This window comes from Pongo pygmaeus, chromosome 2, assembly GCF_028885625.2.
Source record: "Pongo pygmaeus isolate AG05252 chromosome 2, NHGRI_mPonPyg2-v2.0_pri, whole genome shotgun sequence".
NCBI classification, from domain to species: Eukaryota; Metazoa; Chordata; class Mammalia; order Primates; family Hominidae; genus Pongo; species Pongo pygmaeus.
The window spans coordinates 160,568,673-160,596,018 of NC_085930.1; the positions used below are offsets into that span (position 1 = coordinate 160,568,673).

The following is a 27,346-nucleotide window of genomic DNA, read 5'->3' on the forward strand; positions in this document are numbered from 1 at the left end:
TATTTCTTATTCCTCTATTGCCTGCCTGCCTTTGGATAATGTGAATATTTTTTAATATTCCAGTTTCATTTTTCCACTACAGTTTTGGCAATTTTTTTACCTTATTTTTAAAAATGACCTTTCTAGAGGCTACAATATGCATTTCTAACTTTTCACAGCTTATATAGGCTTAATAGTTGACTCCCTTATATAGAACATAGATATTTTTCAACCACAGAGATTCCTTTACCCTTAATGCTTTATAATTGTCATGTATATTGTATTTATATATATTAACATTTCTAGACACCTTAACACATTTTGCTTTAAATAGTTACAAATATTTTAATAATTTTAGAGCAGATTATAGTATATTGTATTTACTCAGTTGATCTTCCTTGATTTCTGAAGTTTCAGATTTCTCTGTGGTATCATTTCTTTTTGGCCTGAGGAAATTCCTTTAGCATTTCTTTTTAGAACAAATCTGCTTGTGATAAATTGTTCTAATTTTCCTTCTTGTGATACTGTCTCTATTTTTTCTCTATGTTTTGCATTTCGAAAGTATATTTCCATTGTGTATAAAATTCTAGGCTGTCAAGTCTTTTGTGTGTGTGTCTGTGTGTGTGTGTGTGTGTGTGTGTGAGAGAGAGAGAGAGAGAGAGGGAGAGAGAGAGAAAGAGAGAGAGAAAGATAGGGTTTTGCCATGTTGCCTGGGCTGGTCTCAAACTCCTGGGATCAAGCAATTCATCCACCTCAGCCTCCCAAAGTTCTGGGATTACAGGCATGAGCTACAGTGACTGGTCTATTCTTTTTCTTTATCTTTGGTTTTCAGCAGTTTTATAATTATTTGTCTGAATGTAGTTTTATTTGAGTGTATCCTTTTTGACTGTTGTCAAGCTTCTTAGATTTGTAAATATATGCCTGTCAGCAAATTTGGGGAGTTTCCAGTCATTATTTCATCAAATATATTTTCTATGCCAGTATTTCCCCTCTCTTTCTTTGGCTACAATGACACATATGTTACCTGTTTGATATTGTCCCATGGGTCCTTAGATATGCTCCATTTTATTTAAATATCTTTTTTTCAGATTATATAATGTCATTGACCCTTTACTAGGTCATCTACATTTTATTATTGTTATTATTATTATTTTTTTGAGACGGAGTCTAGCTCTATCACCCAGGCTGGAGTGCAGTGGCATGATCTTGGCTCACTGCAACCTCTGCCTCCCAGGTTCACACGATTCTCCTGCCTCAGCCTCCTGAGTAGCTGAGATTACAGGTGCATGCCACCACGCCTGGCTAATTTTTGTATTTTTAGTAGAGACAGGGTTTCACCATGTTGATCAGGCTGGTCTTGAACTCTTGACCTTGTGATCCACCTGCTTCGGCCTCCCAAAGTGCTGAGATTACAGGCATGAGTCACCGTGCCCAGCCCATCCACATTTTATTGTTAAGCCCATCCAGTGGATTTTATTTCAGACATTTTTTTCCTGTTCTAAAATTTTTATTGTTATTTTTATGTTTTCTATTTATTTCTTGAGGATGGCTATTATTCTATTCATTTTCAGATAATTCATCTTTATCTTATAGAGGATGATTATAATAGTTGCTTTAAGATTTTTGATTTCACATTTGTAACCTCTCAAGTTTTCATCTGTTGATTATGTTTCCGTTAGGGAAATGTCTCATTTGTCTTGTTCTTTTTATGACAACCAATTATAAATTGTATCCTAAGCATTTTGACTCTTGTTATGAGATCCTGAGACCTTTTAAATTTCTTTGGCGAATATTGGGTTTTCATTGTTGTAATTGTTTTGTTTGGGGAGACAATCAACCAGGTTAGCTACAGGCTGAATGATTTGCCTTTCCTTCTTCAGGGAAAGTGGTTCCGATGTCAACTCAGTTTTCAAAGCTTTTCCTGTGCTGTTTGTGTGCCTTCGCCATGCTTCTTTGATTCGGCTAATCACTGCAGTTTGCAGGTGGGACCAGACTAATTTTTTTTGTTGTTGTTTTAATTTGCAGAATTTTGGAAGAGTTTTCTCCCGTTGTGTCTTCTCTGGGATTTCCTCCACACTCTACAGCTCCCAAGATCCTTTTTTTGCCAGGATCCTTTCTCTGGCTAAGAGAATATTTTTATTTAGGGTTTTAGTCATCTGTGATGTTATGCAGTTTCATATAACTGGGTCCAGCTTCAGGGTGAAGTTTTGAAAGAAAAGAAAAGAAAAAATAACATATGGTTTTTTTGTACCCTTTGTACACCAGCAGCCCCTTTTCACAGTTACTCTGGCCAGAGAGTCTTTGCTCAGGGTTTTACATGTTTGAACCTCCATGACAGTGAAAAAACATCTCCTCCAATGGAACTGACCTTGGAGCATAATGCGAGAGGAAAAAGAGAAAAATTAATAAAACGAAAATGGGAATTACCTATATCCCCCTATACACACTCTGATGCACAGGATACATGTTAACCAATCCTATAGCTAGAAATGGAGGATTTCTCTTGAAATATTTGCTTTCTTCTCCTTCTCTGTCATTCTGGGGCTTAGTCCGATCTCAGGCCAAAGCCAGAAGACAAAAGAAAAAAATGTGAAACTCACCCTGTCTTTTGAGAAGTTTTAACTTCCATCCTCAACACATCTCCTTTTGTTTACTTTTCAGAGTAGCCTGGTAGTGTCTTTTATGTGGTGTGCAGAAATTTTAGTTGTAATTGGCTAAAAGGTTGTCTTTGATGAGCTTACTCCATCTTGTCTGGAACTGAAAGCCACCAGAACCATTAATTGTAATAACCCCATTACAGATAAGACTCAATAATTAATAAACCTATCCATCATGAGTATATTCTTCAAGTCTCTGATAAAAATAAGTTCATAAGAAAATATTGCAATCCATAAATATATTCACATGAGATGAGTATATTTTTATTTGTTAAAGATAGTCAAGAAGGCCGGGCATGGTGGCTTACTCCTGTAATCCCAGCACTTTGGGAAGCTGAGGTGGGTGGATCATTTGAGGTCAGGAGTTCAAGACTAGCCTGGCCAACATGGTGAAACCCCGTCTCCACTAAAAATACAAAAATTAGCCAGGCGATAGTGGCCCATATCTGTAATCCCAGGTACTCGGGAGGCTGAGGCAGGAGAATTGCTTGAGCCTGGGAGGCAGAGGTTGTGGTGAGCTGATACCCTGCCACTGCACTCAAGTCTGGGCAACAGAGTGATACCCTGTCTCAAAAAAAAAAAAAAAAAAAGATATTCAAGAAGACTGCAGCATAAAACTACTTTATGGTAAATTTGAATATTTTTTCATTCCATGAATATATTCTTTGGCAAATCATCTTTGATAAGTTGATTATCTAGTAACTTGAGCTTATGGTTTTTGGGAAAACAAAGTAAAATAATGTATGGGACTTAGATTCAACGTTGTTTCTCTTTTTGGTAAATAAATAAAATCAAGTGAGGGAAGAAGAAAATTAATGTCTCTTTTAATTTCTTGCCATAATGTTGAGTATAACCACTCATCTCATCTCCTAACTCAGCCTACTATTAACAGATAATAGGTATAATAGGTATAACTATAATTGAAGGAAATGCAAATGGAGGTAAAATAAGTAAAAAATGGAGGTGTGGTGCTACTCTTGAGAGCAGGTTAAGAATCAACAGATGGGTTGTTAAAAAGTCAAATGAAAAACCTACAAGATCTTGGATATGTATATGATTTTTTGCATACAACACCAAGGCATGATCCATGAAAGAAATAATTGATATGTTGGACTTCATTAAAATTAAAAACTGCTGCTTTGTGAAAGACAAGAGAATTAGAAGACAGGCCACAGACTCAGAAAATATTTGCAAAAGATATATCTGATAACAGACTGTTATCCAAAATACACAAAAAAAACTTAAAACTCAACAATAAGAAAGTAAACAATCTGGCCGGGCACAGTGGCTCAAACCTGTAATCTCAAAACCTTGGGAGGCCAAGGTGGGAGGATCACTTGAGCCCAGAAATTTGAGACCAGCCTGGGCAACATAGCAAGACCCCATATCTATAAAAATAAAAAATAAAAAAAAGAAAATAAACAATCTTATTAAAATATGAGTTAAAGATCTTAACAGACACCTTAACAAATAAGTTATACAGTTGGCAAATAAGCATGTGCAATAATACTGCACTCATCTGTCATCAGGGAAATGCAAACAAAAGCAACAATGAGATATTACTACACACAAAAAAATCCAGAACACTGGCAACACCACATGCTGGTGAAGTTGTGCAACAATAGGCACTCTCACTCATTGTCGATGGGAATTTAAAATGGTACAACTACTTTGGCAGTTTCTTACAAATCTAAACATATTCTTACTATACAACCCTGAAATCATGCTCCTTGATATTTATCTAAAGTAGTTGAAAACATGTCCACACAAAAGCCTATACAGAGATGTTTATAGCAGCTTTATTCATAATTACCCCAACTTGGAAGCAACCAAGATATTCTTCAGTAGGTGAATGAATAAACAAACTATTGTAGTCCAGACAATGGAATATTTTTCACTGCTAAAATGAAATGAGTTACCAAATCAGGAAAAGACATGGAGGAATCTTAAATGTATATTAGTAAGTGAAAGAAGTCAATATGAAAAGGCTACATATTGTAGTATTTCAACTATATGCCATTCTGGAAAAGGCAAAAGTATGGAGATGGCAAAAGATCAGTGGTTGCAGGTGATTGGGTATAGGAGAGGAGGGATAAATAAGTGGAGCAGTGAGAATTTTTAGAGCAGTGAAAATACTCTATGATAATACAATGGTGGACACATGTCTATACATTTACCCAAACTCATACAATGTCCACATCAAGAATGAACCCTAATTTAAACTATGAACTTGGGTAATTCTGATATGTCAGTGTAGGTTGATGAATTGTAAAATGTACCACTCTAGTGGGGAATATTAATAATGGGGGAGGCTAAGCATACCTGGGGGCAGGGTGCATGTAAGAAAGCTCTGTAACTTCCTTTTATTTTGCTATGAGCTTTCCACTGCTCTAAAAATATAGCCTTCCACTGCTCTAAAAATATAGCCTTAAGAAAACGTAAATGACTCACACATCTCCCTAATTCCCCAAATGTATCCCTCAAGATAAATTTTCCCTACAAAATATCTCTTCTCACTGTGTCTTCATTTCCTCTGTCATTTTCCTAGACTAATATCCCATCAAACTGCAACAGAATTATCTGAAAAACTTTCTAGATAATGGATATGTGATATTCATTGGCAGACATTTTGGTGGAGGTCTCTTCCGGCAAAACATTAAACTTTTTCCCTTCAATGTTTGCATTCTCAAGTATTTGATAAACCTCATCTCCTCACATAGTGAAAGAACCACATCTCTTATGAGGACCTCAAAAATGAGATTAAGGGGAAGAGAGGCTGAGAGATTGGGAAGTCAGCTCTCCATGTTACTTGAATAAAAATCAATTATTCTATATTTTGACACCAATGTTTGGATGTGTCTTCAAAATTTCGACCTCAAAAAGATAATGTAAAATTTTCCTATTTCTAAAACAAACCATCCATGCAACTTTAATATTTATAAAGGAAAACAGGTTAAAATGAGCATCTCATAAGAGAAAAAGTAAATGTTTCTAGATAAACAAAAGGTATTTATTATGCAATGGCTGTGGTGAAAACTGGATTTCCATGTGCAAAAGAATGAAAGTGGACCCTTATCTTGTATTGCACACAAAAATAAACTCAAAATGGATGAAAGACCTAAATGGAAGACTGAAACCATAAAACTTCTAGAAGAAAATATAGGGGAAAGGATCCTTGACACCCACCATTGGCTTTGGCAATGACTTTTTAGATATCACATCAGAAGCTTTTGTAGCTCAGACTACAAAAGCAAAAATAAATAAATGAGGCTATATCAAACTAAAAATCTTCTGCACAAAGAATTTGAAAATGAAAAATAATTTTAAATAACAAAATGAACAGGCAAACTTTAGATTGAGAAAAATGATTGCAACCACATATCTAATAAAGTTACTATCCAAAATTTATAAAGAACTATTAGAACTTAAAGCAGAAAGAAATAACCTGATTAAAACATGGACAAAGACCTGAACAAACATTTCTACAAGAAAGACATAAAAATGGCCAACAGTTATATTAAAAAGTGCTCAACATCGCTAGTCTTATGTAGGATGAACAAGTCTAGAAATCTAATAAGCAGCATGAAGACTAGAGTGAAAAAATTGTATTGTATTAGGAATTTAAAAAAATAAGTAGATTTTTAGCTGTCCTTGTCACAAAAACCATGTGAGATAATGGAAATGTGAATTTATTTCAGTAACAATTTTACCATCTATATGTATCTCATAATATGTTGTAAACCTCAATTATACACAGTAAATTTATTTTATTTTATTATTATTATTTTCAGACAGAACCTCACTCTGTCGCCCAGGCTGGAGTGTAGTGGTGTGATTTCAGTTCACTGCAACCTCTGCCTCCTAGGTTTCAGTGATTCTCCTGCCACAGCCTCCCGAGAAGCTGGGATTACAGGCGTGCACCACCACACCTGGCTAATTTTTTGTATTTTTTTAGTAGAGACGGGGTTTCATCAAGATGGCCAGGCTGGTCTCTAACTCCTGACCTCAAGTGATCGGCCCACCTCGCCTTTCAAAGTGCTGGGATTACAGGCGTGAGCCGCTGCGCCCAGCCCCAGCAAATTTATTTTTTAAAAAGAAAATAGTGTGTAATACAAGGAAGTAAAAAAGTACCAGTTTAAAAAGAGTCCTGAAAGTCGGGAGAAGATTTTAGATTCGATGCTTTGACAAAGTGAAGCTCCTGAATGTTTGTGGATATATAAGTAAACGGAGAGTCTAGTCTCAGAGAAAGTGCAATGAGTCTATTATAAAGATCCCAGGATATTGCTCAGGTACTGCCTTAAGTTATATTTTGACCTTGGGCAAAATGTTTAATGTTTTCCATTTTGTTTTGTTTTGACAGGCTACCTTATTTGAAAATATAGGTCTTATGAAGTATGAAGAAGTATTTTCCACATTAGTAAAACTGGACATTACAAAACCAGTTTCAGATCAAAACATTACAGTGACTGACACCACCTTTAGTGGTATTCCAGTACGTTTGTATTTACCAAAAAGGAAGTCAGAAAGACAGAGACGGGCTGTAATTTATCTTCATGGTGGCGCCTTTGTCATTGGAAGTTGCAGTAAGTGCACTTTATGTGTGTATGTTGCAAATTATATATGTTTATATTAAAATATATTGGATGTATACATGTAAAATAGGCAGAACATTTGCTGATATGATATTAATTTTTGTGGTATGTACATGTATTTTAGCAAAGATATGATAGATTGTATCAATCATGGTTCATACATATTTCTTCACACACCACGTGGCAAATAACATTATAAAAACACTAGATGAGATTTTTGCTTTAAAAACTTTATTATTAAATTAACTTATATTGAAAGCATAGAATGAGAAGTTCAAGTTAGTAAACTTGAAGTTTAGGTTTGAAATTACCTAAGGACCTGCCTTCAGTTTCAGAAAAACTGACATGAATAAGATGTTTTAAGTGCTGAGTCAGAAATAATACAATTTGTAGCTACTGAGTGGAAAACACATGTCCAAGCTATACACTGTGATGGAACAATAATGTTGAGACTTAGAATCTAATGCATAACTTTGATCTTAAAATGAAAATATAACATTAGATAGAATGTTAGAAAATGTAACATAGAACTCAATGAATAAAAATAGAACTGACAAAATAGCTCCCCCCCGGAAGTCTATGTTCCCATCTAATGTTTGGAGATGATCACAAGAGATACAGTAAAGTAGCTGGGATGCATGCACACACATTCATATCCTTATTTTTAGATTGTCAGGGAATATTACCACTGCACAGCACAGAGTACAAAGTCACCACACACCACAGAGTACAAAGGATATCATACTAGGTACTCAGAGGATGTTAAGAAGCAAACAATAATACTCCTTTCCTCAAAGAACCTACAGCCTGATCATTACATCCAGAATTTTGGCTTCATGATCTGTTATTTAAAAACAAGCAAAAATGCTACCGCAAGCAGCAGGGTGGTCAACTTTTATTTTGCTAGATAAGCACATTCTAGGAATAGATATTATCACAATTTTTGAGGTGCACTAACAGACACAGAGAGGTTAAGTAATTTTCTCAAAGTCCTACTGTTAGTAAGTGGTAGAACCAGTAGCCAAATGAGCAAGATCCACTTGCTTAACCATCACACCACTGGTGAGCAGTTCTTCCATGTGCTCAATGTGGCTTATAAGAAGTATATGTGGCATTAGATTAATGTTTTTTATTCAAAAAGACAGTAATGATGACTAGTAGTTCCTGAAGAAATGAATTATGGTTGGATCTCTGAATATACGAAACTCACAATGCTGATCATAATATTATGCTCCGCTTAACTTCAGAGTTCTGGCTTATTCTAGTTAGAGTTCTATGGAAAACCATGGCAATGAGTGTTTCAGTTTTAGAGAGTCAAGACATACACATTCTTTCTTCTTTTCCATAGTTTTGCAAATATTGAGCAATACAGGATTGAAGCAGAAGACAGCCAAAATATTGTGTGTGTTACTAATAAAGATTTAAAGGATGTGTCTTTGATTCTTGCTTAATGGGTCAGAATTGAGTTACACATATACCCAGGATAGCATCCAACAGTGCTGCACAACCACCAGCCTCTTCCTGGTGAAACCTGCCACAGAAAGGAGAGAGCATCCTGTCTCTGGGCCATCCTTGGTGAATGATGCCCCTTTGAAGCGTGCAACGCAGTGGAACTGGAAGGAGAGTTCTGAAAGAAAACTAGTGGGTCAGCAGGGCATGCCAAGTTTCTTCTCCCATTGTCACCAATCAGATGTCTTTGTTTTTGGTGAGGAATGATTTGGTAGGTGAAGGATTAGGAAGGTTTTGTTACTCTGACAGAGGTCCTTTCATATGATGACAAAAAATGGAGGTTATAAAGTTTCCACCAGTTAATTACAATCTATACTTCCATCATATTTCATAAGTATCAGTGGTTTTCCATTGCTCTTTATTTACAGGGTATACTTATGTTTATTTCTTTCATTTCAGAGAATTCGCCTTATGACTTGCTGAACAGAGAGACGGCAAACAAACTTGATGCTGTTGTTGTGGGAGTGGAGTAAGATAAAAAAAAAAATACTATGATCCTTGCCCTCATGATATAGGATTGATTTCCAAACAAAGTCACCTAAGCCTCAAAAGTGGCTTGAATTGTGTGGAGTTTTTGCTCATATTAATAACTTTTATTCCTGTTATAATATCAATGCTTACTCAAAAGGACCCAACTTTCCTTTATTTATTTATTTTTTTTTTATTATACTTTAAGTTTTAGGGTACATGTGCACAACAGGCAGGTTTATTACATATGTATACATGTGCCATGTTGGTGTGCTGCACCCATTAACTCATCATTTAACATTAGGTATACCTCCTAATGCTATCCCTCCCTCGTCCCCCACCCCACAACAGGCCCCGGGGTGTGATGTTCGCCTTCCTGTGCCCACATGTTCTCATTGTTCAATTCCCACCTATGAGTGAGAACATGCCGGTTTGGTTTTTTGTCCTTGTGATAGTTTTCTGAGAATGATGGTTTCCAGCTTCATCCATGTCCCTACAAAGGACATGAACTCATCCTTTTTTATGACTGCATAGTATTCCATGGTGTATATGTGCCACATTTTCTTAATCCAGTCTATCATTGTTGGACATTTGGGTTGGTTCCAAGTCTTTGCTATTGTGAATAGCGCTGCAATAAACATACGTGTGCATGTGTCTTTATAGCAGCAAGATTTATAGTCCTTTGGGTATATACCCAGTAATGGGATTGCTGGGTCAAATGGTATTTCTAGTTCTAGATCCCTGAGGAATTTCCACACTGACTTCCACAATGGTTGAATTAGTTTCCAGTCCCACCAACAGTGTAAAAGCGTTCCTATTTCTCCACATCCTCTCCAGCACCTGTTGTTTCTTGACTTTTTAATGATTGCCATTCTAACTGGTGTGAGATGGTATCTCATTGTGGTTTTGATTTGCACTTCTCTGGTGGCCAGTGATGATGAGCATTTTTTCATGTGTTTTTTGGCTGCATAAATGTCTTCTTTTGAGAAGTGTCTGTTCATATCCTTTGCCCACTTTTTGATGGGGTTGTTTGTTTTTTTCTTGTAAATTTGTTTGAGTTCATTGTAGATTCTGGATATTACCCTTTGTCAGATGAGTAGATTGCAGAAGTTTTCTCCCATTCTGTAGGTTGTCTGTTCACTCTGATGGTAGTTTCTTTTGCTGTGCAGACGCTCTTTAGTTTAATTAGATCCGATTTGTCAATTTTGGCTTTTGTTGCCATTGCTTTTGGTGTTTTAGACATGAAGTCCTTGCCCATGCCTATGTCCTGAACGGTATTGCCTAGGTTTTCTTCTACAGTTTTTATGGTTTTAGGTCCAACATTTAAGACTTTAATCTATCTTGAATTAATTTTTGTATAAGGTGTAAGGAACGGATCCAGTTTCAGCTTTCTAGATATGGCTAGCCAGTTTTCCCAGCACCATTTATTAAATAGGGAATACTTTCCCCATTTCTTGTTTTTGTCAGGTTTGTCAAAGATCAGATAGTTGTAGCTATGCGGCATTATTTCTGAGGGCTCTGTTCCGTTCCATTGGTCTATATCACTGTTTTGGTACCAGTACCATGCTCTTTTGGTTACTATAGCCTTGTAGTATAGTTTGAAGTCAGGTAGCATGATGCCTCCAGCTTTGTTCTTTTGGCTTAGGATTGACTTGGCAATGTGGGCTCTTTTTTGGTTCCATATGAACTTGAAAGTAGTTTTTTCCAATTCTGTGAAGAAAGTCATTGGTAGCTTGATGGGGATGGCATTGAATCTATAAATCACCTTGGGCAGTATGGCCATTTTCTCGATATTGATTCTTCCTACCCATGAGCATGGAATGTTCTTCCATTTGTTTGTATCCTCTTTTAGTTCATTGAGCAGTGGTTTGTAGTTCTCCTTGAAGAGGTCCTCCACATCCCTTCTAAGTTGAATTCCTAGGTATTTTATTCTCTTTGAAGCAATTGTGAATGGGAGTTCACTCATGATTTGGCTTTCTGTTTGTTTGTTATTGGTGTATAAGAATGCTTGTGATTTTTGTACATTGATTTTGTATCCTGAGACTTTGCTGAAGTTGCTTATCAGCTTAAGGAGATTTTGGTCTGAGATGATGGGGTTTTTCTAGATATACAATCATGTCATCTGCAAACAGGAAAAATTTGACTTCCTCTATTCCTAATTGAATACCCTTTATTTCCTTCTCCTTCCTGATTGCCCTGGCCAGAACTTCCAACACTATGTTGAATAGGAGTGGTGAGAGGGCATCCCTGTCTTGTGCCAGTTTTCAAAGGGAATGCTTCAAGTTTTTGCCCATTCAGTATGATATTGGCTGTGGGTTTTTCATAGATAGCTCTTATTATTTTGAGATACATCCCATCAATACCTAATTTATTGAGAGTTTTTAGCATGAAGGTTGGTGAATTTTGTCAAAGGCCTTTTCTGCATCTATTGAGATAATCATGTGGTTTTTGTCTTTGGTTCTGTTTATATGCTGGATTACGTTTATTGATTTGCATATGTTGAACCAGTCTTGCATCCCAGGGATGAAGCCCACTTGATCATGGTGGATAAGCTTTTTGATATGCTGCTGGATTCAGTTTGCCAGTACTTTATTGAGGATTTTTGCATCGTTGTTCATCAGGGATATTGGTCTAAAATTCTCTTTTTTGGTTGTGTCTCTGCCCGGCTTTGGTATCAGGATGATGCTGGCCTCATAAAATGAGTTAGGGAGGATTCCCTCTTTTTCTGTTGATTGGAATAGTTTCAGAAGGAATGAATGGTACCAGTTCCTCCTTGTACCTCTTGTAGAAATCGGCTGTGAATCCATCTGGTCCTGGACTTTTTTTGGTTAGTAAGCTATTAATTATTGCCTCAATTTCAGAGCCTGTTATTGGTCTATTCAGAGATTCAACTTCTTCCTGGTTTAGTCTTGGGAGGGTGCACGTGTCGAGAAATTTATCTATTTCTTCTAGATTTTCTAGTTTATTTGCATAGAGGTGTTTATAGTATTCTCTGATGGTAGTTTGTATTTCTGTGGGATCGGTGGTGATATCCCCTTTATGAGTTTTTATTACGTCTATTTGATTCTTCTGTCTTTTATTCTTTCTTAGTCTTGGTAGTGGTCTATCAATTTTGTTGATCTTTTCAAAAAACCAGCTCCTTGATTCATTGATTTTTTGAAGGGTTTTTTGTGTCTCTATTTCCTTCAGTTCTGCTCTGATCTTAGTTATTTCTTGCCTTCTGTTAGCTTTTCAAAGTGTTCACTCTTGCTTCTCTAGTTCTTTTAATTGTGATATTATGGTGTCAATTTTAAATCTTTCCTGCTTTCTCTTGTGGGGATTTAGCGCTATAAATTTCCCTCTACCCACTGCTTTAAATGTGTCCCAGAGATTCTGGTATGTTGTGTCTTTGTTCTCGTTGGTTTCAAAGAACATCTTTATTTTTGCCTTCATTAAGATGGCCAAATAGGAACAGCTCCAGTCTACAGCTCCCAGCGTGAGCAATGCAGAAGACCAATGATTTCTGCATTTCCAACTGAGGTACCGGGTTCATCTCAGTGGGGATTGTGGGACAGTGGGTGCAGGACTGTGGGTGCAGCACACCAAGCATGAGTCGACAGGGCAAGGCATTGCCTCACCCAGGAAACACAAGAGGTCAGGGAATTCCCTTTCCTAGCCAAGGGAAGGGGTGACAGACGGCATCTGGAAAATTGGGTCACTCCAACCCTAATACTGTGCTTTTCCAAGGGTCTTAGCAAACGGCACACCAGGAGATTGTATCCCGTGCCTGGCTTGGAGTGTCCTACACCCAGGGAACCTTGCTCATTGCTAGCACAGCAGTCTGAGATCAAACTGCAAGGCAACAGTGAGGCTGGGGGAGGGGCGCCCGCCATTGCAGAGGCTTGAGTAGGTGAACAAAGTGGCCAGGAAGCTCGAACTGGGTGGAGCCCACGATAGCCCAAGGAGGCCTGCCTGCCTCTGTAGACTCCACCTCTGGGGGCAGGGCATAGCCGAACAAAAGGCAGCAGAAACCTCTGCAGACTTAAATGTCCCTGTCTGACAGCTTTGAAGAGAGTAGTGTTTCTCCCAGCACGCAGCTGGAGATCTGACAATGGACAGACTGACTCCTCAAGTGGGTCCCTGGCCCCTGAGTAGCCTAACTGGGAGGCACCCCCGAGTAGGGGCAGACTAACACCTCACATGGCCAGGTACTCCTCTAAGACAAAACTTCCAGAGGAAAGATCAGGCAGCAACATTTGCTGTTCACCAATATCCGCTGTTATGCAGCCTCTGCTGCTGATACCCAGGCAAACAGGGTCTGGAGTGGACCTCCAGCAAACTCCAACAGACCTGCAGCTGAGGGTCCTGACTGTTAGAAGGAAAACTAACAAACAGAAAGGACATCCACACCAAAAACCCATCTGTACATCACCATCCTCAAAGACCAAAGGTAGATAAAACCACAAAGATGGGAAAAAACAGAGCGGAAAACCTGAAAATTCTAAAAATCAGAGTGCCCCTCCTCCTCCAAAGGAATGCAGCTCCTCACCAGCAACAGAACAAAGCTGGATGGAGAATGACTTTGACAAGTTGAGAGAAGAAGGCTTCAGATGATCAAATTACTCTGAGCTAAAGGAGGAAGTTCGAACCCATGGCAAAGAAGTTAAAAACCTTGAAAAAAGATTAGATGAATTGCTAACTAGAATAACCAATGCAGAGAAGTCCTTAAAGGACCTGATGGAGCTGAAAACCACGACACGAGAACTACGTGATGAATGCACAAGCCTCAGTAGCCGATTCGATAAACTGGAAGAAAGGGTATCAGTGATGGAAGATCAAATGAATTGAAATGCAAGAAGTTTAGAGAAAAAAGAATAAAAAGAAATGAACAAAACCTCCAAGAAATATGTGACTGTGTGAAAAGACCAAATCTATGTCTGATTGGTGTACCTGAAAGTGACGGGGAGAGTGGAACCAAGTTGGAAAACACTTTGCAGGATATTATCCAGGAGAACTTCCCCAATCTAGCAAGGCAGGCCAACATTCAGATTCAGGAAATACAGAGAACACCACAAAGATACTCCTCAAGAAGAGCAACTCCAAGACACATAATTGTTAGATTCACCAAAGTTGAAATAAAGGTAAAAATGTTAAGGGCAGCCAGAGAGAAAGGTCGGGTTACCCACAAAGGGAAGCCCATCAGACTAACAGCTGATCTCTTGGCAGAAACTCTACAAGCCAGAAGAGAGTGGGGGCCAATATTCAACATTCTTAAAGAAAATAATTTTCAACCCAGAATTTCATATCCAGACAAACTAAGTGAAGGAGAAATAAAATCCTTTACAGACAAGCAAATGCTGAGAGATTTTTGTCACCACCAGGCCTGCCCTAAAAGAGCCCCTGAAGGAACCACTAAACATGGAAAAGAACAACTGGTACCAGCCACTGCAAAAACATGCCAAACTGTAAAGACCATCGAGGCTAGGAAGAAACTGCATCAACTAACGAGCAAAATAACCAGCTAACATCATAATGAGAGGATCAAATTCACACATAACAATATTAACCTTAAATGTAAATGGGCTAAATGCTCAATTAAAAGACACAGACTGGCAAATTGGATAAAGAGTCAAGACCCACCAGTGTGCTGTATTCAGGAAACCCATCTCACATACAGAGATACACATAGGCTCAAAATAAAGGGATGGAGGAAGATCTACCAAGCAAATGGAAAACAAAAAAAGGTGGGGGTTGCAATCCTAGTCTCTGATAAAACAGACTTTAAACCAACAAAGATCAAAAGAGACAAAGAAGGCCATTACATAATGGTAAAGGGATCAATTCAACGAGAAGAGCTAACTATCCTAAATATATATGCACCCAATACAGGAGCACCCAGATTAATAAAGCAAGTCCTTAGTGACCTACAAAGAGACTTAGACTCCCACACAATAATAATGGGAGATTTTAACACCCCACTGTCAACATTAGACAGATCAACGAGACAGGAAGTTAACAAGGATATCCAGGAATTGAACTCAGCTCTGCACCAAGTGGACCTAATAGACATCTACAGAACTCTCCACCCCAAATCAACAGAATATTCATTGTTTTCAGCACCACACCACACCTATTCCAAAATTGACCACATAGTTGGAAGTAAAGCTCTCCTCAGCAGATGTAAAAGAACAGAAATTATAACAAACTGTCTCTCAGACCACAGTGCAATCAGACTAGGACTCAGGATTAAGAAACTCACTCAAAACCGCTCAACTATGTGGAAACTGAACAACCTGCTCCTGAATGACTACTGGGTACCAACTTTCCTTTAATCTCTTCCTTTGTAGTTAACTCTGAGAGGCATTGCAGGGTGAACATCCTGGGCAACACAGCTGTGAGAATCTCTGGGAACATAAAGGTGCTAGAAGGACCCAGCTTAATCCAAATATAGTAAACATAGAAAGAGGAAGCTAGTTACCCATTACACATTTGCGATGCTGGGTTTTGTTTCAGCTGGTAATAAAAAGATGAATTTTAGAGATATTTTGGGTTGGAAGAATATCAGGTGACAAATATTGGAACCATATGATAATTTCAAGTCATTCTCAAAATTAGAGATCTTAGTAGTTCACAATTTTGTCAAAATTTCTAACAATATGTGAGAAAGACTGATGACTGTCCAAAATGTCCAATACTTTCTAATGTATTCAGGTGTACTCTGTACTTCTAAAACCATCATCCTCAGGATGAAGAACTTTTTCCATCTTTCCCACCAACTTCAGAGTGCAGAAATACACTTAGAGAATTTTAGCATCCTTATGAAAAGAGAAAATAGTGTAAATTCTTGTGAGAAATTAATAGGATCAAATAGAACATACAAGTTGAACTAATGCCATCCTGTTTATTTTTGCTGCTTTAGAGCAACCAGAAGTATCCCTTATGCTTTCAGAGATATTTCTAACTTATACTAATTAGGATAGTCTCCCTTTTACTCTATAGGTTTAACCTGTTTAACCTAGTATGCCACTTTATCATTTTTAAATATACTTCTAAAATGGTAATATGTAGAGAGTATCTGGTTCAAGAATTTTATCAAGTAATCTTATAAATTACAAATTTATCATAAATAATTTTATCAATTACTTATGATGTTTTTTGTTCTTTACCCATGTTTAAAGTAACAATCACATTTTTGATATGCTATTTTGTTTAGATTATGCTATATTTTAGATACTTTAGATACAGATTACAGTATGACAATACTGCTAGGACAATCTTTGTAATGTTTATTGCTTAGTGTTGCCATATGAATAATTTACTAACTCTAATTATGGATATTGAGATTAATACTATCAATAGGAATAAAAAATTGGACAGTTCAATAGCTCCTATATTAGAAGGCAAGGTATATAATATGTATGTGGTTATATATATACATATATAGAGTCATTAAAAGATGCTGCAACAATTTACCTTATAAATAAATTACAATGATTAAGAAAGATTCCTTGCTATGCTTAAATATTATTTACATTTCAAAGCTTTTATTTTGAATCACGTTTTCAGATAGTGCTCATGATATGAAATGAGACATGCAACCTTATAGAATTTTGACCTAAATACATTTCTAATACAAGGTATCTACAAATAATTTACTTTCAGATTTTCTCCTTTTAAAAAATATTTTGTGCCTTCCCAACAATAGTTCTGAAAATTGTTGACCCAGAAAACATAGGCAACAAAAATAAAAATAGCCAAATATGATTACACCAAACTAAAAGCTTCTGCACAGCAAAACAGTTAACACTCTACAGAGACATCTATAGATTGAGAGAAAATACTTGCAAGCCATACATCTAATTAGGGGTTAATATCAAAAATATTTATATTTTGAGCTCAAACAATTTAATAGCAAGGAAAAGAAAAGCTCAGTTAAAAAATGGGTGACAAATTTGATAGATATTTCTCAAGAGAAGACATTCAAATGGGCAACATATATATGAAAAAATACTCAACATTGCTAATCATGAGGGAAGTGCAAATTAAAACCACAATGAGATATCATCTCACACTTGTCAAAATGGCTATCATAAAAAAGATGAAAGTTAACAAGTGTTGGAACTGATGTTGAGAAAAGGAAACCCTTGTACAGCATTGGTGGGAATGTAACTTAGTACAGCCATTATGGAAAAGTCTGTGGAGTTTCCTCAAAAAACTAAAATTAGAATTACTATATGATCCAGCAATCTACTTCTGGGTATCTGCCCAAAAAAACTGAAATTGGTTTGTCAAAGATATGTCCTCACTCCCATGTTCATTGTGGCACTATTCACAATAGCCAAGATATGAAATCAACCTAAGTGTCCATCAACAGATGAATGGATAAAGAAAATGTGGTACATATACACAAGGGAATACTGCTCAGCCTCAAAAAAGAGGAAATTCTGTCATTTGTGACTACATGGATGGAATTGGGGAACATTATCGTAAATGAGATAAGCCAGGCATAGAAAGACAAATACCACAGGTTCTCACATATATGTAGAAACTAAAATCATTGAATTCACAGAAGCAGAGGGTAGAACAGTGGTTACAGAGGCCAGTGGTTAGGACCAGTGGGGAGACAATGGTTAAAGGGTACAAAATCTGTTAAAAAAGAGGAATTCTCTTTTAGTTCTATTGCACAATACAGTGAATATACTTAGTAATATTGTACAAAGTTGCAAAGATTACAAACATCATATGTTCTTAACACAAAAAATATTAAGTATTTGAGGTAATGGATATATTACCAAGCTCATTTTAATTATTTCATATTATGTTATATTCATAAATCATAACATCACTTTGAAACCCATAAATTTATAAAATTATAATTTAATTAAAATGTATGAAATATTTTCTAAATAAAAATTTTTACAAATTATTATTGTCAATTTAAAGTAAAAATGTTTTCTTGAGCCACCAACTACATTGAGAATCTGATGAATAGTACAGGGTACCTCCCCTCCTGACTGCTCTTCTGTTGAAAATTTTATGAGAGTGAAGACACATCCTTCTCTTTCTTATCTCTCTATAGAGCCAACATTTTATAACCTTTATAGCAGCATCTACTTTTTATTTTAAAACAAAAGTTAGTAGTAAGCCAGGTTTAATTGAAGAAATTAAAGTCAAAGTAGGGCCAATTATGTTCAATGGATCGGTAGCTTAAATTGATAGATATTTGGATATATATAACCTAAGTTTAATCATAAATGCTTTGTTGCTTTTTTTTTCTGAAGCTTTAGACAACCTCCTCAATATTATTTCCCTGCTGCCATTGAAGATATTCTTTCTGCGGTCAAGTTCTTTCTACAGGACAAAATTCTTGAAAGATATAGAGTGGATCCCACACGAATCTGTATCACAGGTGATAGTTCCGGGGGTACATTGGCAGCAGCAGTGACTCAACTGGTATGTTTTATGTGTTATGTATGTTTATAATACACATGCATACTGTAATTTGAATACAAGAGAATCATTTTATTTCTGTTACAATCTTTGTATTGTTCTTATATTTTCAACTTTGAAATAGCAAAAATGAACAAACATACAGACAACTTCCTGTCCCTTTTTGTATAATTATACCTTAGATAGATATGGCTTTAAAGGCATTGAGGGGACATTGCACATAATGTTAAATAAGGCTCTTATTTGTCCCATCAATTTTAAGAAAACTAATACAATGTCCAGAACTACCATTTAATATGACAGAGGCTTGTTGTTCTCCTTAGGTAAATTGTCAGCGTAAACCATGTTTTAAACCCTGTAGTGTCATCAGATAACATACCAGACCTGTGTCATGCTTGTGTAGAAGAATCACTACTGTGACAGATAAAATTTACCTGATGTTAAAACCCTTGTCATATGCAATTAAATATCTGCCCAAATAAATATTGAAAAATGATTTCAGTCTAATATGTAATTCCCACTGCCAAAACATTTATTTAATGGAACAAAATTAACATAAGCAGAGGAACTCCCTTTTCAATTATAGAACAGCCCCTGCTTGTAAAAGGAATGTAGACTCAAAAGTTAGTTCGTAAGTACTTATTGTGCCTTTAAGTAAAAATAAAACAAATTAAAACCACCATGAATGAAGGTGGCTTCTCGACACATCCCATTTAGCATGAAAGGAAATGGGCCCGGCGTGGTGGCTCATGCTTGTAATCCCAGCACTTTGGGAGGCCTAGGCAGGTGGATCATGAGGTCATGAGTTCAAGACCAGCCTTACCAATATGGTGAAATCCCGTCTGTACTAAAAATAAAAAATTAGCCGAATTAGCCAGGCGTGGTGGCACGCACCTGTAATCCCAGCTACTCAGGAGGCTGAGGCAGGAGAATCACTTGAACCTGGGAGGCGGAGGTTGCAGTGAGCTGAGATGGCACTACTACACTCCAGCCTGGCAACAGAGCGAGACTCTGCCTCAAAAAAAAAAAAAAAAAAAAAATGGAAATGAACTTAAATCCTGTTCCTCTCTTCATGATCTCAGAGCCCCTCTGGGCCCTTAGCTTTTAGGATCCATGTGTCCAAGCAGATGAAGCAAGTGGAGCTGTGGTCATGGATTAAAACCTTCCCTGTCTGCAGCAGCAAACTGATGAGCAGATAGAGAGAGAGAGAGTCCAGGGCAGCACTCTCAACATAGGGTAGAGGGCAGATACTCTCTAGGAGAGCTTCCTAACAAGCAGAACAGTGTGGAGGGTGGAGTAAGGGATTAAATGTTTATGTGTAGTCATTCCTAGGCCATGTGTCTGTATGCAGAGCTTTGAAAGTAATAATTTTAAAGTTTTTTTTTCTTTTTCTTTTATTTTATTATTATTATACTTTAAGTTTTAGGGTACATGTGCACAATGTGCAGGTTAGTTACATATGTATACATGTGCCATGCTGGTGTGCTGCAACCATTAGCTCGTCATTTACATTAGGTATATCTCCTAAAGCTATCCCTCCCCCCTCCCCCCATCCCACAACAGTCCCCAGAGTGTGATGTTCCCCTTCCTATGTCCATGTGTTCTCATTGTTCAATTTCCACCTATGAGTGAGAATATGCGGTGTTTGGTTTTTTGTTCTTGTGATAGTTTACTGAGAATGATGATTTCCAATTTCATCCATGTCCCTACAAAGGACATGAACTCATCATTTTTTATGGCTGCATAGTATTCCATGGTGTATAATACGTGCCACATTTTCTTAATCGGGTCTATCATTGTTGGACATTTGGGTTGATTCCAAGTCTTTGCTATTGTGAATAATGCCGCAATAAACATACGTGTGCATGTGTCTTTATAGCAGCATGATTTATAGTCCTTTGGGTATATACCCAGTAAATGGGATGGCTGAGTCAAATGGTATTTCTAATTCTAGATCCCTGAGGAATCGCCACACTGACTTCCACAAGGGTTGAATTAGTTTCCAGTCCCACCAACAGTGTAAAAGTGTTCCTATTTCTCCACATCCTCTCCAGCACCTGTTGTTTCCTGACTTTTTAATGATTGCCATTCTAACTGGTGTGAGATGGTATCTCATTGTGGTTTTGATTTGCATTTCTCTGATGGCCAGTGATGGTGAGCATTTTCTCATGTGTCTTTTGGCTGCATAAATGTCTTCTTTTGAGAAGTGTCTGTTCATATCCTTTGCTCACTTTTTGATGGGGTTGTGTATTTTTTTCTTGTAAATTTGTTTGAGTTCATTGTAGATTCCGGATATTAGCCCTTTGTCAGATGAGTAGGTTGCGAAAATTTCCTCCCATTCTGTAGGTTGCCTGTTCACTCTGATGGTAGTTTCTTTTGCTGTGCAGAAGCTCTTTAGTTTAATTAGATCCCATTTGTCAGTTTTGGCTTTTGTTGCCATTGCTTTTGGTGTTTTAGACATGAAGTCCTTGCCCATGCCTATGTCCTGAATGGTAATGCCTAGGTTTTCTTCTAGGGTTTTTATGGTTTTAGGTCTAACGTTTAAGTCTTTAATCCATCTTGAATTAATTTTTGTATAAGGTGTAAGGAAGGGATCCAGTTTCAGCTTTCTACATACGGCTAGCCAGTTTTCCCAGCACCATTTATTAAATAGGGAATCCTTTCCCCATTTCTTGTTTTTCTCAGGTTTGTCAAAGATTAGATAGTTGTAGATATGTGGCGTTATTTCTGAGGGCTCTGTTCTGTTCCATTGATCTATATCTCTGTTTTGGTACCAGTACCATGCTGTTTGCTCCTGAATGACTACCAGGTAAATAGTGAAATGAAGGCAGAAATAAAGATGTTCCTTGAAACCAATGAGAACAAAGACACAACATACCACAATCTCTGGGACACATTCAAAGCAGTGTGTAGAGGGAAATTTATAGCACTAAATGCCCACAAGAGAAAGCAGGAAAGATCCAAAATTGACACCCTAACATCACAAATAAAAGAACTAGAAAAGCAAGAGCAAACACATTCAAAAGCCAGCAGAAGGCAAGAAATAACTAAAATCAAAGCAGAACTGAAGGAAATAGAGACACAAAAAACCCTTCAAAACATTAACGAATCCAGGAGCTGGTTTTTTGAAAGGATCAACAAAATTGATAGACTGCTAACAAGACTAATAAAGAAGAAAAGAGAGAAGAATCAAATAGACGCAATAAAAAATGATAAAGGGGATATCACCACTGATCCCACAGAAATACAAACTACCATCAGAGAATACTACAAACACCTCTACGCAAATAAACTAGAAAATCTAGAAGAAATGGATCAATTCCTCGACACATACACTCTCCCAAGACTAAACCAGGAAGAAGTTGAATCTCTGAATAGACCAATAACAGGATCTGAAATTGTGGCAATAATCAATAGCTTACCAACCAAAAAGAGTCCAGGACCAGATGGATTCACAGCCGAATTCTACCAGAGGTACAAGGAGGAACTGGTACCATTCCTTCTGAACGTATTCCAATCAATAGAAAAAGAGAGAATCCTCCCTAACTCATTCTTTGAGGCCAGCATCATCCTGATACCAAAGCCGGGCAGAGACACAACCAAAAAAGAGAATTTTAGACCAATATCCTTGATGAACATTGATGCAAAAATCCTCAATAAAATACTGGCAAACTGAATCGAGCAGCACATCAAAAAGCTTATCCACCATGATCAAGTGGGCTTCATCCCTGGGATGCAAGGCTGGTTCAATATACGCAAATCAATAAATGTAATCCAGCATATAAACAGAACCAAAGACAAAAACCACATAATTATCTCAATAGATGCAGAAAAGGCCTTTGACAAAATTCACCAACCTTCATGCTAAAAACTCTCAATAAATTAGGTATTGATGGGACGTATCTCAAAATAATAAGAGCTATCTATGACAAACCCACAGCCAATATCATACTGAATGGGCAAAAACTGGAAGCATTCTCTTTGAAAACTGGCACAAGACAGGGATGCCCTCTCTCACCACTTCTATTCAACATAGTGTTGGAAGTTCTGGCCAGGGCAATTAGGCAGGAGAAGGAAATAAAGGGTGTTCAATTAGGAAAAGAGGAAGTCAAATTGTCCCTGTTTGCAGATGACATGATTGTATATCTAGAAAACCCCATTGTCTCAGCCCAAAATCTCCTTAAGCTGATAAGCAACTTCAGCAAAGTCTCAGGACACAAAATCAATGTGCAAAAATCACAAGAATTCTTATACACCAATAACAGACAGAGAGCCAAATCATGAGTGAACTCCCATTCACGATCGTTTCAAAGAGAATAAAATACCTAGCAATCCAACTTACAAGGGATGTGAAGGACCTCTTCAAGAAGAACTACAAACCACTGCTCAGTGAAATAAAAAGGACACAAACAAATGGAAGAACATTCCATGCTCATGGGTAGGAAGAATCAATATTGAGAAAATGGCCATACTGCCCAAGGTAATTTATAAATTCAATGCCATCCCCATCAAGCTACCAATGACTTTCTTCACAGAATTGGAAAAAACTACTTTCAAGTTCATATGGAACCAAAAAAGAGCCCACATCGCCAAGTCAATCCTAAGCCAAAAGAACAAAGCTGGAGGCATCACGCTACCTGACTTCAAACTATACTACAAGGCCACAGTAACCAAAATTTTAAAGTTTTAAAAAAGGTTTTTGAAGATTATTCCAATAATATCAATTGTATATGTTACTTATCTCTAAGCTGGTCATTTCACCTTTTAAGGTAACTTTCCCTCCCTTTATTAAATTATAAAATTTGGATTAAATTAATAACTTAAATTATGAATACAACAATCCATACAAAGCTTATAAAGTTCTAAAAAGCTTTTCAGAAATTATGTGAATATTCTGTTTTATGTGGAATGATGGAAACATCATCACACAAATAGAGGTGATGAGAAGAATAAAATAAAAAGTTTTATTACCAAACCTCCAAAGTAGGAAGTGATTTTTCTAAAAGAAAAACAAGAGATATAGACAGCAGCTCAAAAGATGTGTACTCTGGTTTTAGACAGGCTCAAAACTTATTGCGAGTATCTCTTCTGAATTGCAGTGCAAAGAAATTCTTGAGGCATGCCACTTCTTCCATAGTTAGTCTTACTGCCTTAAGGTAGATTTTCAGAAGTAGAAAAACTTGATGTTTAAGGTTTGAGAGACATATTGTTTGTGAAATGAGTTTTACCAGTTTGCTTAGACACTAGAAATGTAGATAGGTGTTGGACTCATTCCATTCCCACATGCAGTACATAATCATATTTACAATGATTTTTTTGTTTTTACCGCGGTAAAGGGATATTATTTCCACTATAGTTTTGATGTACATTTCTTTCACTACCAGTGAAATAGAATACTTTTTACTGGTAAAATTAAAAATGTGAATGATTTTATTTCCTCCTCAATAAGATCTCTATTCAGTCTTTGCTAATTTGTTTCATAAAATATTTTTCTTTAAAGAGTATAATTATTTGTTAACTAAAGATAACCTTTGTAATTTATTTTTGTGAGTCTGTTTGTATTTTTTACATGGATATAGGCTTGCTCATCTTCTAAAAAATTTTTCTTTTTTTTACACTTAGAAAACTTTAAACTTGTAAAATATTGGAAAAACCTGGGTATTATTATTTTTCTTCATTATTTTTCCCATTTCCTTTAAGCTTACAAAAACTTCTGGTTTAGAAACTTGATACAATTGTTTCATATCAAGTATATATTTCTTATCTATATGTCTACATATAATCTGTCCTATCTCTAAAATCATTAATATACTAATGCCTCTGTGTTACCAACATTATGGCCTTTGATAGGCTCTCATATCTTATGGAGCTAATGTTTTCAATTATTATTCCTATTTTAATTAAAATTTATTATATCTTTTCACCTGCCAAACCACATCAGACTTTACCTGTGTCTCTTCAAACAAAAATGGAGCCAAGCTAATAGTTTACCTGCTAGAACACGAAGATTTTCAGAAAAGATAATTCTTTTCCATTGCCTATAGTGATAATACTAAATATAGTTAATATTTATTGAACACTTGCTACATTCCTGGAACTCTTCCTCACGAGTTTCATCTTATTTTCACCATACAAAAACCATATACAGTATTGACTAATAAAATCATTAATTTAGAGATCAGAAAACTGAGGCTTTGAAAGGTTAGGTGAGTTTATTAACACAACATCATAAAATGAATATGTTGTAAAGCCAGAACTCAAACTAACCTATGAAGAGCTCCAAGGCCTGTACTTTCAAACTCTGTGTGATATTTCTTTTCAGTCTCTTCTCTGCTAGTAGATTGGGTATTGGATATCATATCACTGAGTATGCTTTTGAATGTGAGACTGTTTTAGTGCATTGCTTCAGGGACACAGAGTGGAATGTATGGTTGCTTTGGAGAAGTAGGGAGCAGAGATTGGAAGGGTTTATCCTCAAGGTAGAGAGGATGGAGTCTGCAGGGCAGTAGTTTCATGATATTGAGCACCCAGAAAGCCCCAAGTGGAAGTCCCCTAGCACCCAGTATGGGCTGAGTATGTGTTCTAGGATAAAGCAAAAATAACCTCTCTCGCTGAGATTTATTTATGGTTGCCCATAGTTTATCCAGGCACTGTCAGACTTTCTTCATGCTAGAATGAATGAAAGGAACCAGGGAGCCTATGGGAAAAGGGAAATTAGTGGGAATGACAACTAAACTCAATGTTCTAGGTGAAAAAAAAAGAATTGGTAATTTAGGTGAGGAAGATTTCTCACTAGGTCAAATACTCAATGAATATCTTGTGTATATCTATTGTCATTTATGGGAGGCCACACATAGGAGGGTGAGACTTGGAAGACCAGTTACTACATACCCAAATCACTGGATAAATGGGAGATGCACTTGTGAATCAGTGACAAGGTCCAGAGATAGAGTATAGAAGACTTAGGGATGATGTGCTTGGTGCAGGGAATGAAATATGACTCTTGAAAAGGACATCTAGCCCAGGAAAGAGCTATGTCAAGGTGGATGATCTTGAAGCCATTTGGAACATGAGAGCATATTCAGCAGTGCTTCAGACTTTCTGGAGCAGAATAAATACCAGGCACATGTGTCTATGGAAGCTACTGCTTTGAAAGTCTGTTAAAATCAGTAGGAGCCACTGAGGGATCCCAAACCTGTATGAGTAGGAATTAAAGTTATAGACCAGCACTTTTCAAAAGTTTGCAACTGTTCTCAACTGACATATCCCCTCAGGATGGGCCCACAGCCTGCTGGGTGTGGAGCTAAAGGAACAATGAAAAAAAGTCCAAAGGCAAAGTAGAGCCAAGAGTAAGCTGCTAAATAAAAATCCTCAAAAACCTAAGTACTTAATCTAAAGAGGTCAGTGGAAGGTGGCAACCAGGTGCTGTGAAGGTATGGGAGAGTAAGTACTGATACCAAGATAATCAAGAATAACAATGGCATGTTGAGGACATGTACATGAGATGCATATATGAGCACTTTAAAAGAAAACACACATGCACACACACACAATTGGTGTGTTAAAGGTACCAGACTAATCTGTACTCTCCCTTTAAGATATAGTTCCTGACCTCCAAATTTTTCTCTTTTTTAATTTTTTCTTTTTAATTTTTGTGGATACATAGTAGATATATATATCTATGGGTATGCAAGATGTTTTGATGCAGGTAAGCAACGTGAAATAAGCACATATTGGAAAATGGTGTATCTATCCCCTCTAGAATTTATCCTTTGAGTTACAAACAATCCAATTACACTGTTTATTTTTAAATATACAATTAAGTTATTATTGACTGTAATCACGCTGTTTTGCTATCAAATAGTAGGACATCATTCTTTCTATTTTTTGTGCCCATTAACCATCCCCTCCTCTCTCCCATCCTTCCATTACCCTTCCCAGCCTCTAGTAACCATCCTACTCTCTAGGTCCATGGGTTCAGTTGCTTCTATTTTTACATCCCACAAATAATTAAGAACATGCAATATTTGTCTTTCTGTGCCTGGCATATTTCATTTAACATAATAATCTCCAGTTCCATCCATGGTTTTGCAAAAGACTGGATATCATTCTATTTTTATGGCTGAACAGTACTCCATTGTGTGTATGTACCACATTTTCTTTATCCATTCATCTATTGATGGATACTTAGGTTGCTTCAAAAGCTTACAATGTTTCAGCATTGTAAACAGTGTTGCAACAAACATAGGAGTTCAGATATCTCTTCAATATACTGATTTTCTTTCTTTTGGGTATATGCCCAGCAGTGGGATTGCTGGATCATATGGTAGCTAAATTTTTAGTTTTCTGAGGAAGCTCCAAACTGTTCTCCATAGTGGTTGTACTAATTTACATTCCCATCAACAGTGTACAAGAGTTTCTTTTCCTCTACACCCTTGCCAACATTTGTTATTGCCTATCTTTGGATATAAGCCATTTTAACTGGGATGAGATGATATCTCATATCGTTTTGATTTGAGTTTGTCTGATGATCAGTGATGTTGAGCACCTTTTCATATGCCTGTTTGCCATTTGTATGTCTTCTTTTGAGAAATGTCTATTCAAATCTTTCACCCATTTTTTGATCAGTTTATTAGATATTTTCTATTGAGTTGCTTGAGCTCCTGATATATTCTGGTTATTAATCCCTTGTCAGATACGTAGTTTGCAAAT

General features: G+C 36.8%; 1 protein-coding gene across 1 annotated transcript in view; it reads left to right on the plus strand.

Annotated features, from left to right (window-relative positions):
- Positions 1-27,346, plus strand: part of LOC129033807 (arylacetamide deacetylase-like 2) — a 37,677-nt gene that overhangs the window by 4,593 nt on the left and 5,738 nt on the right. Inside the window, exons 2-5 of the mRNA XM_054482840.2 lie at positions 1,860-1,961; positions 6,997-7,219; positions 9,137-9,206; positions 18,466-18,637. Of these exons, the coding sequence (XP_054338815.1) occupies positions 1,860-1,961; positions 6,997-7,219; positions 9,137-9,206; positions 18,466-18,637 (567 nt within the window). The remainder of the gene's footprint in view (positions 1-1,859; positions 1,962-6,996; positions 7,220-9,136; positions 9,207-18,465; positions 18,638-27,346) is intronic.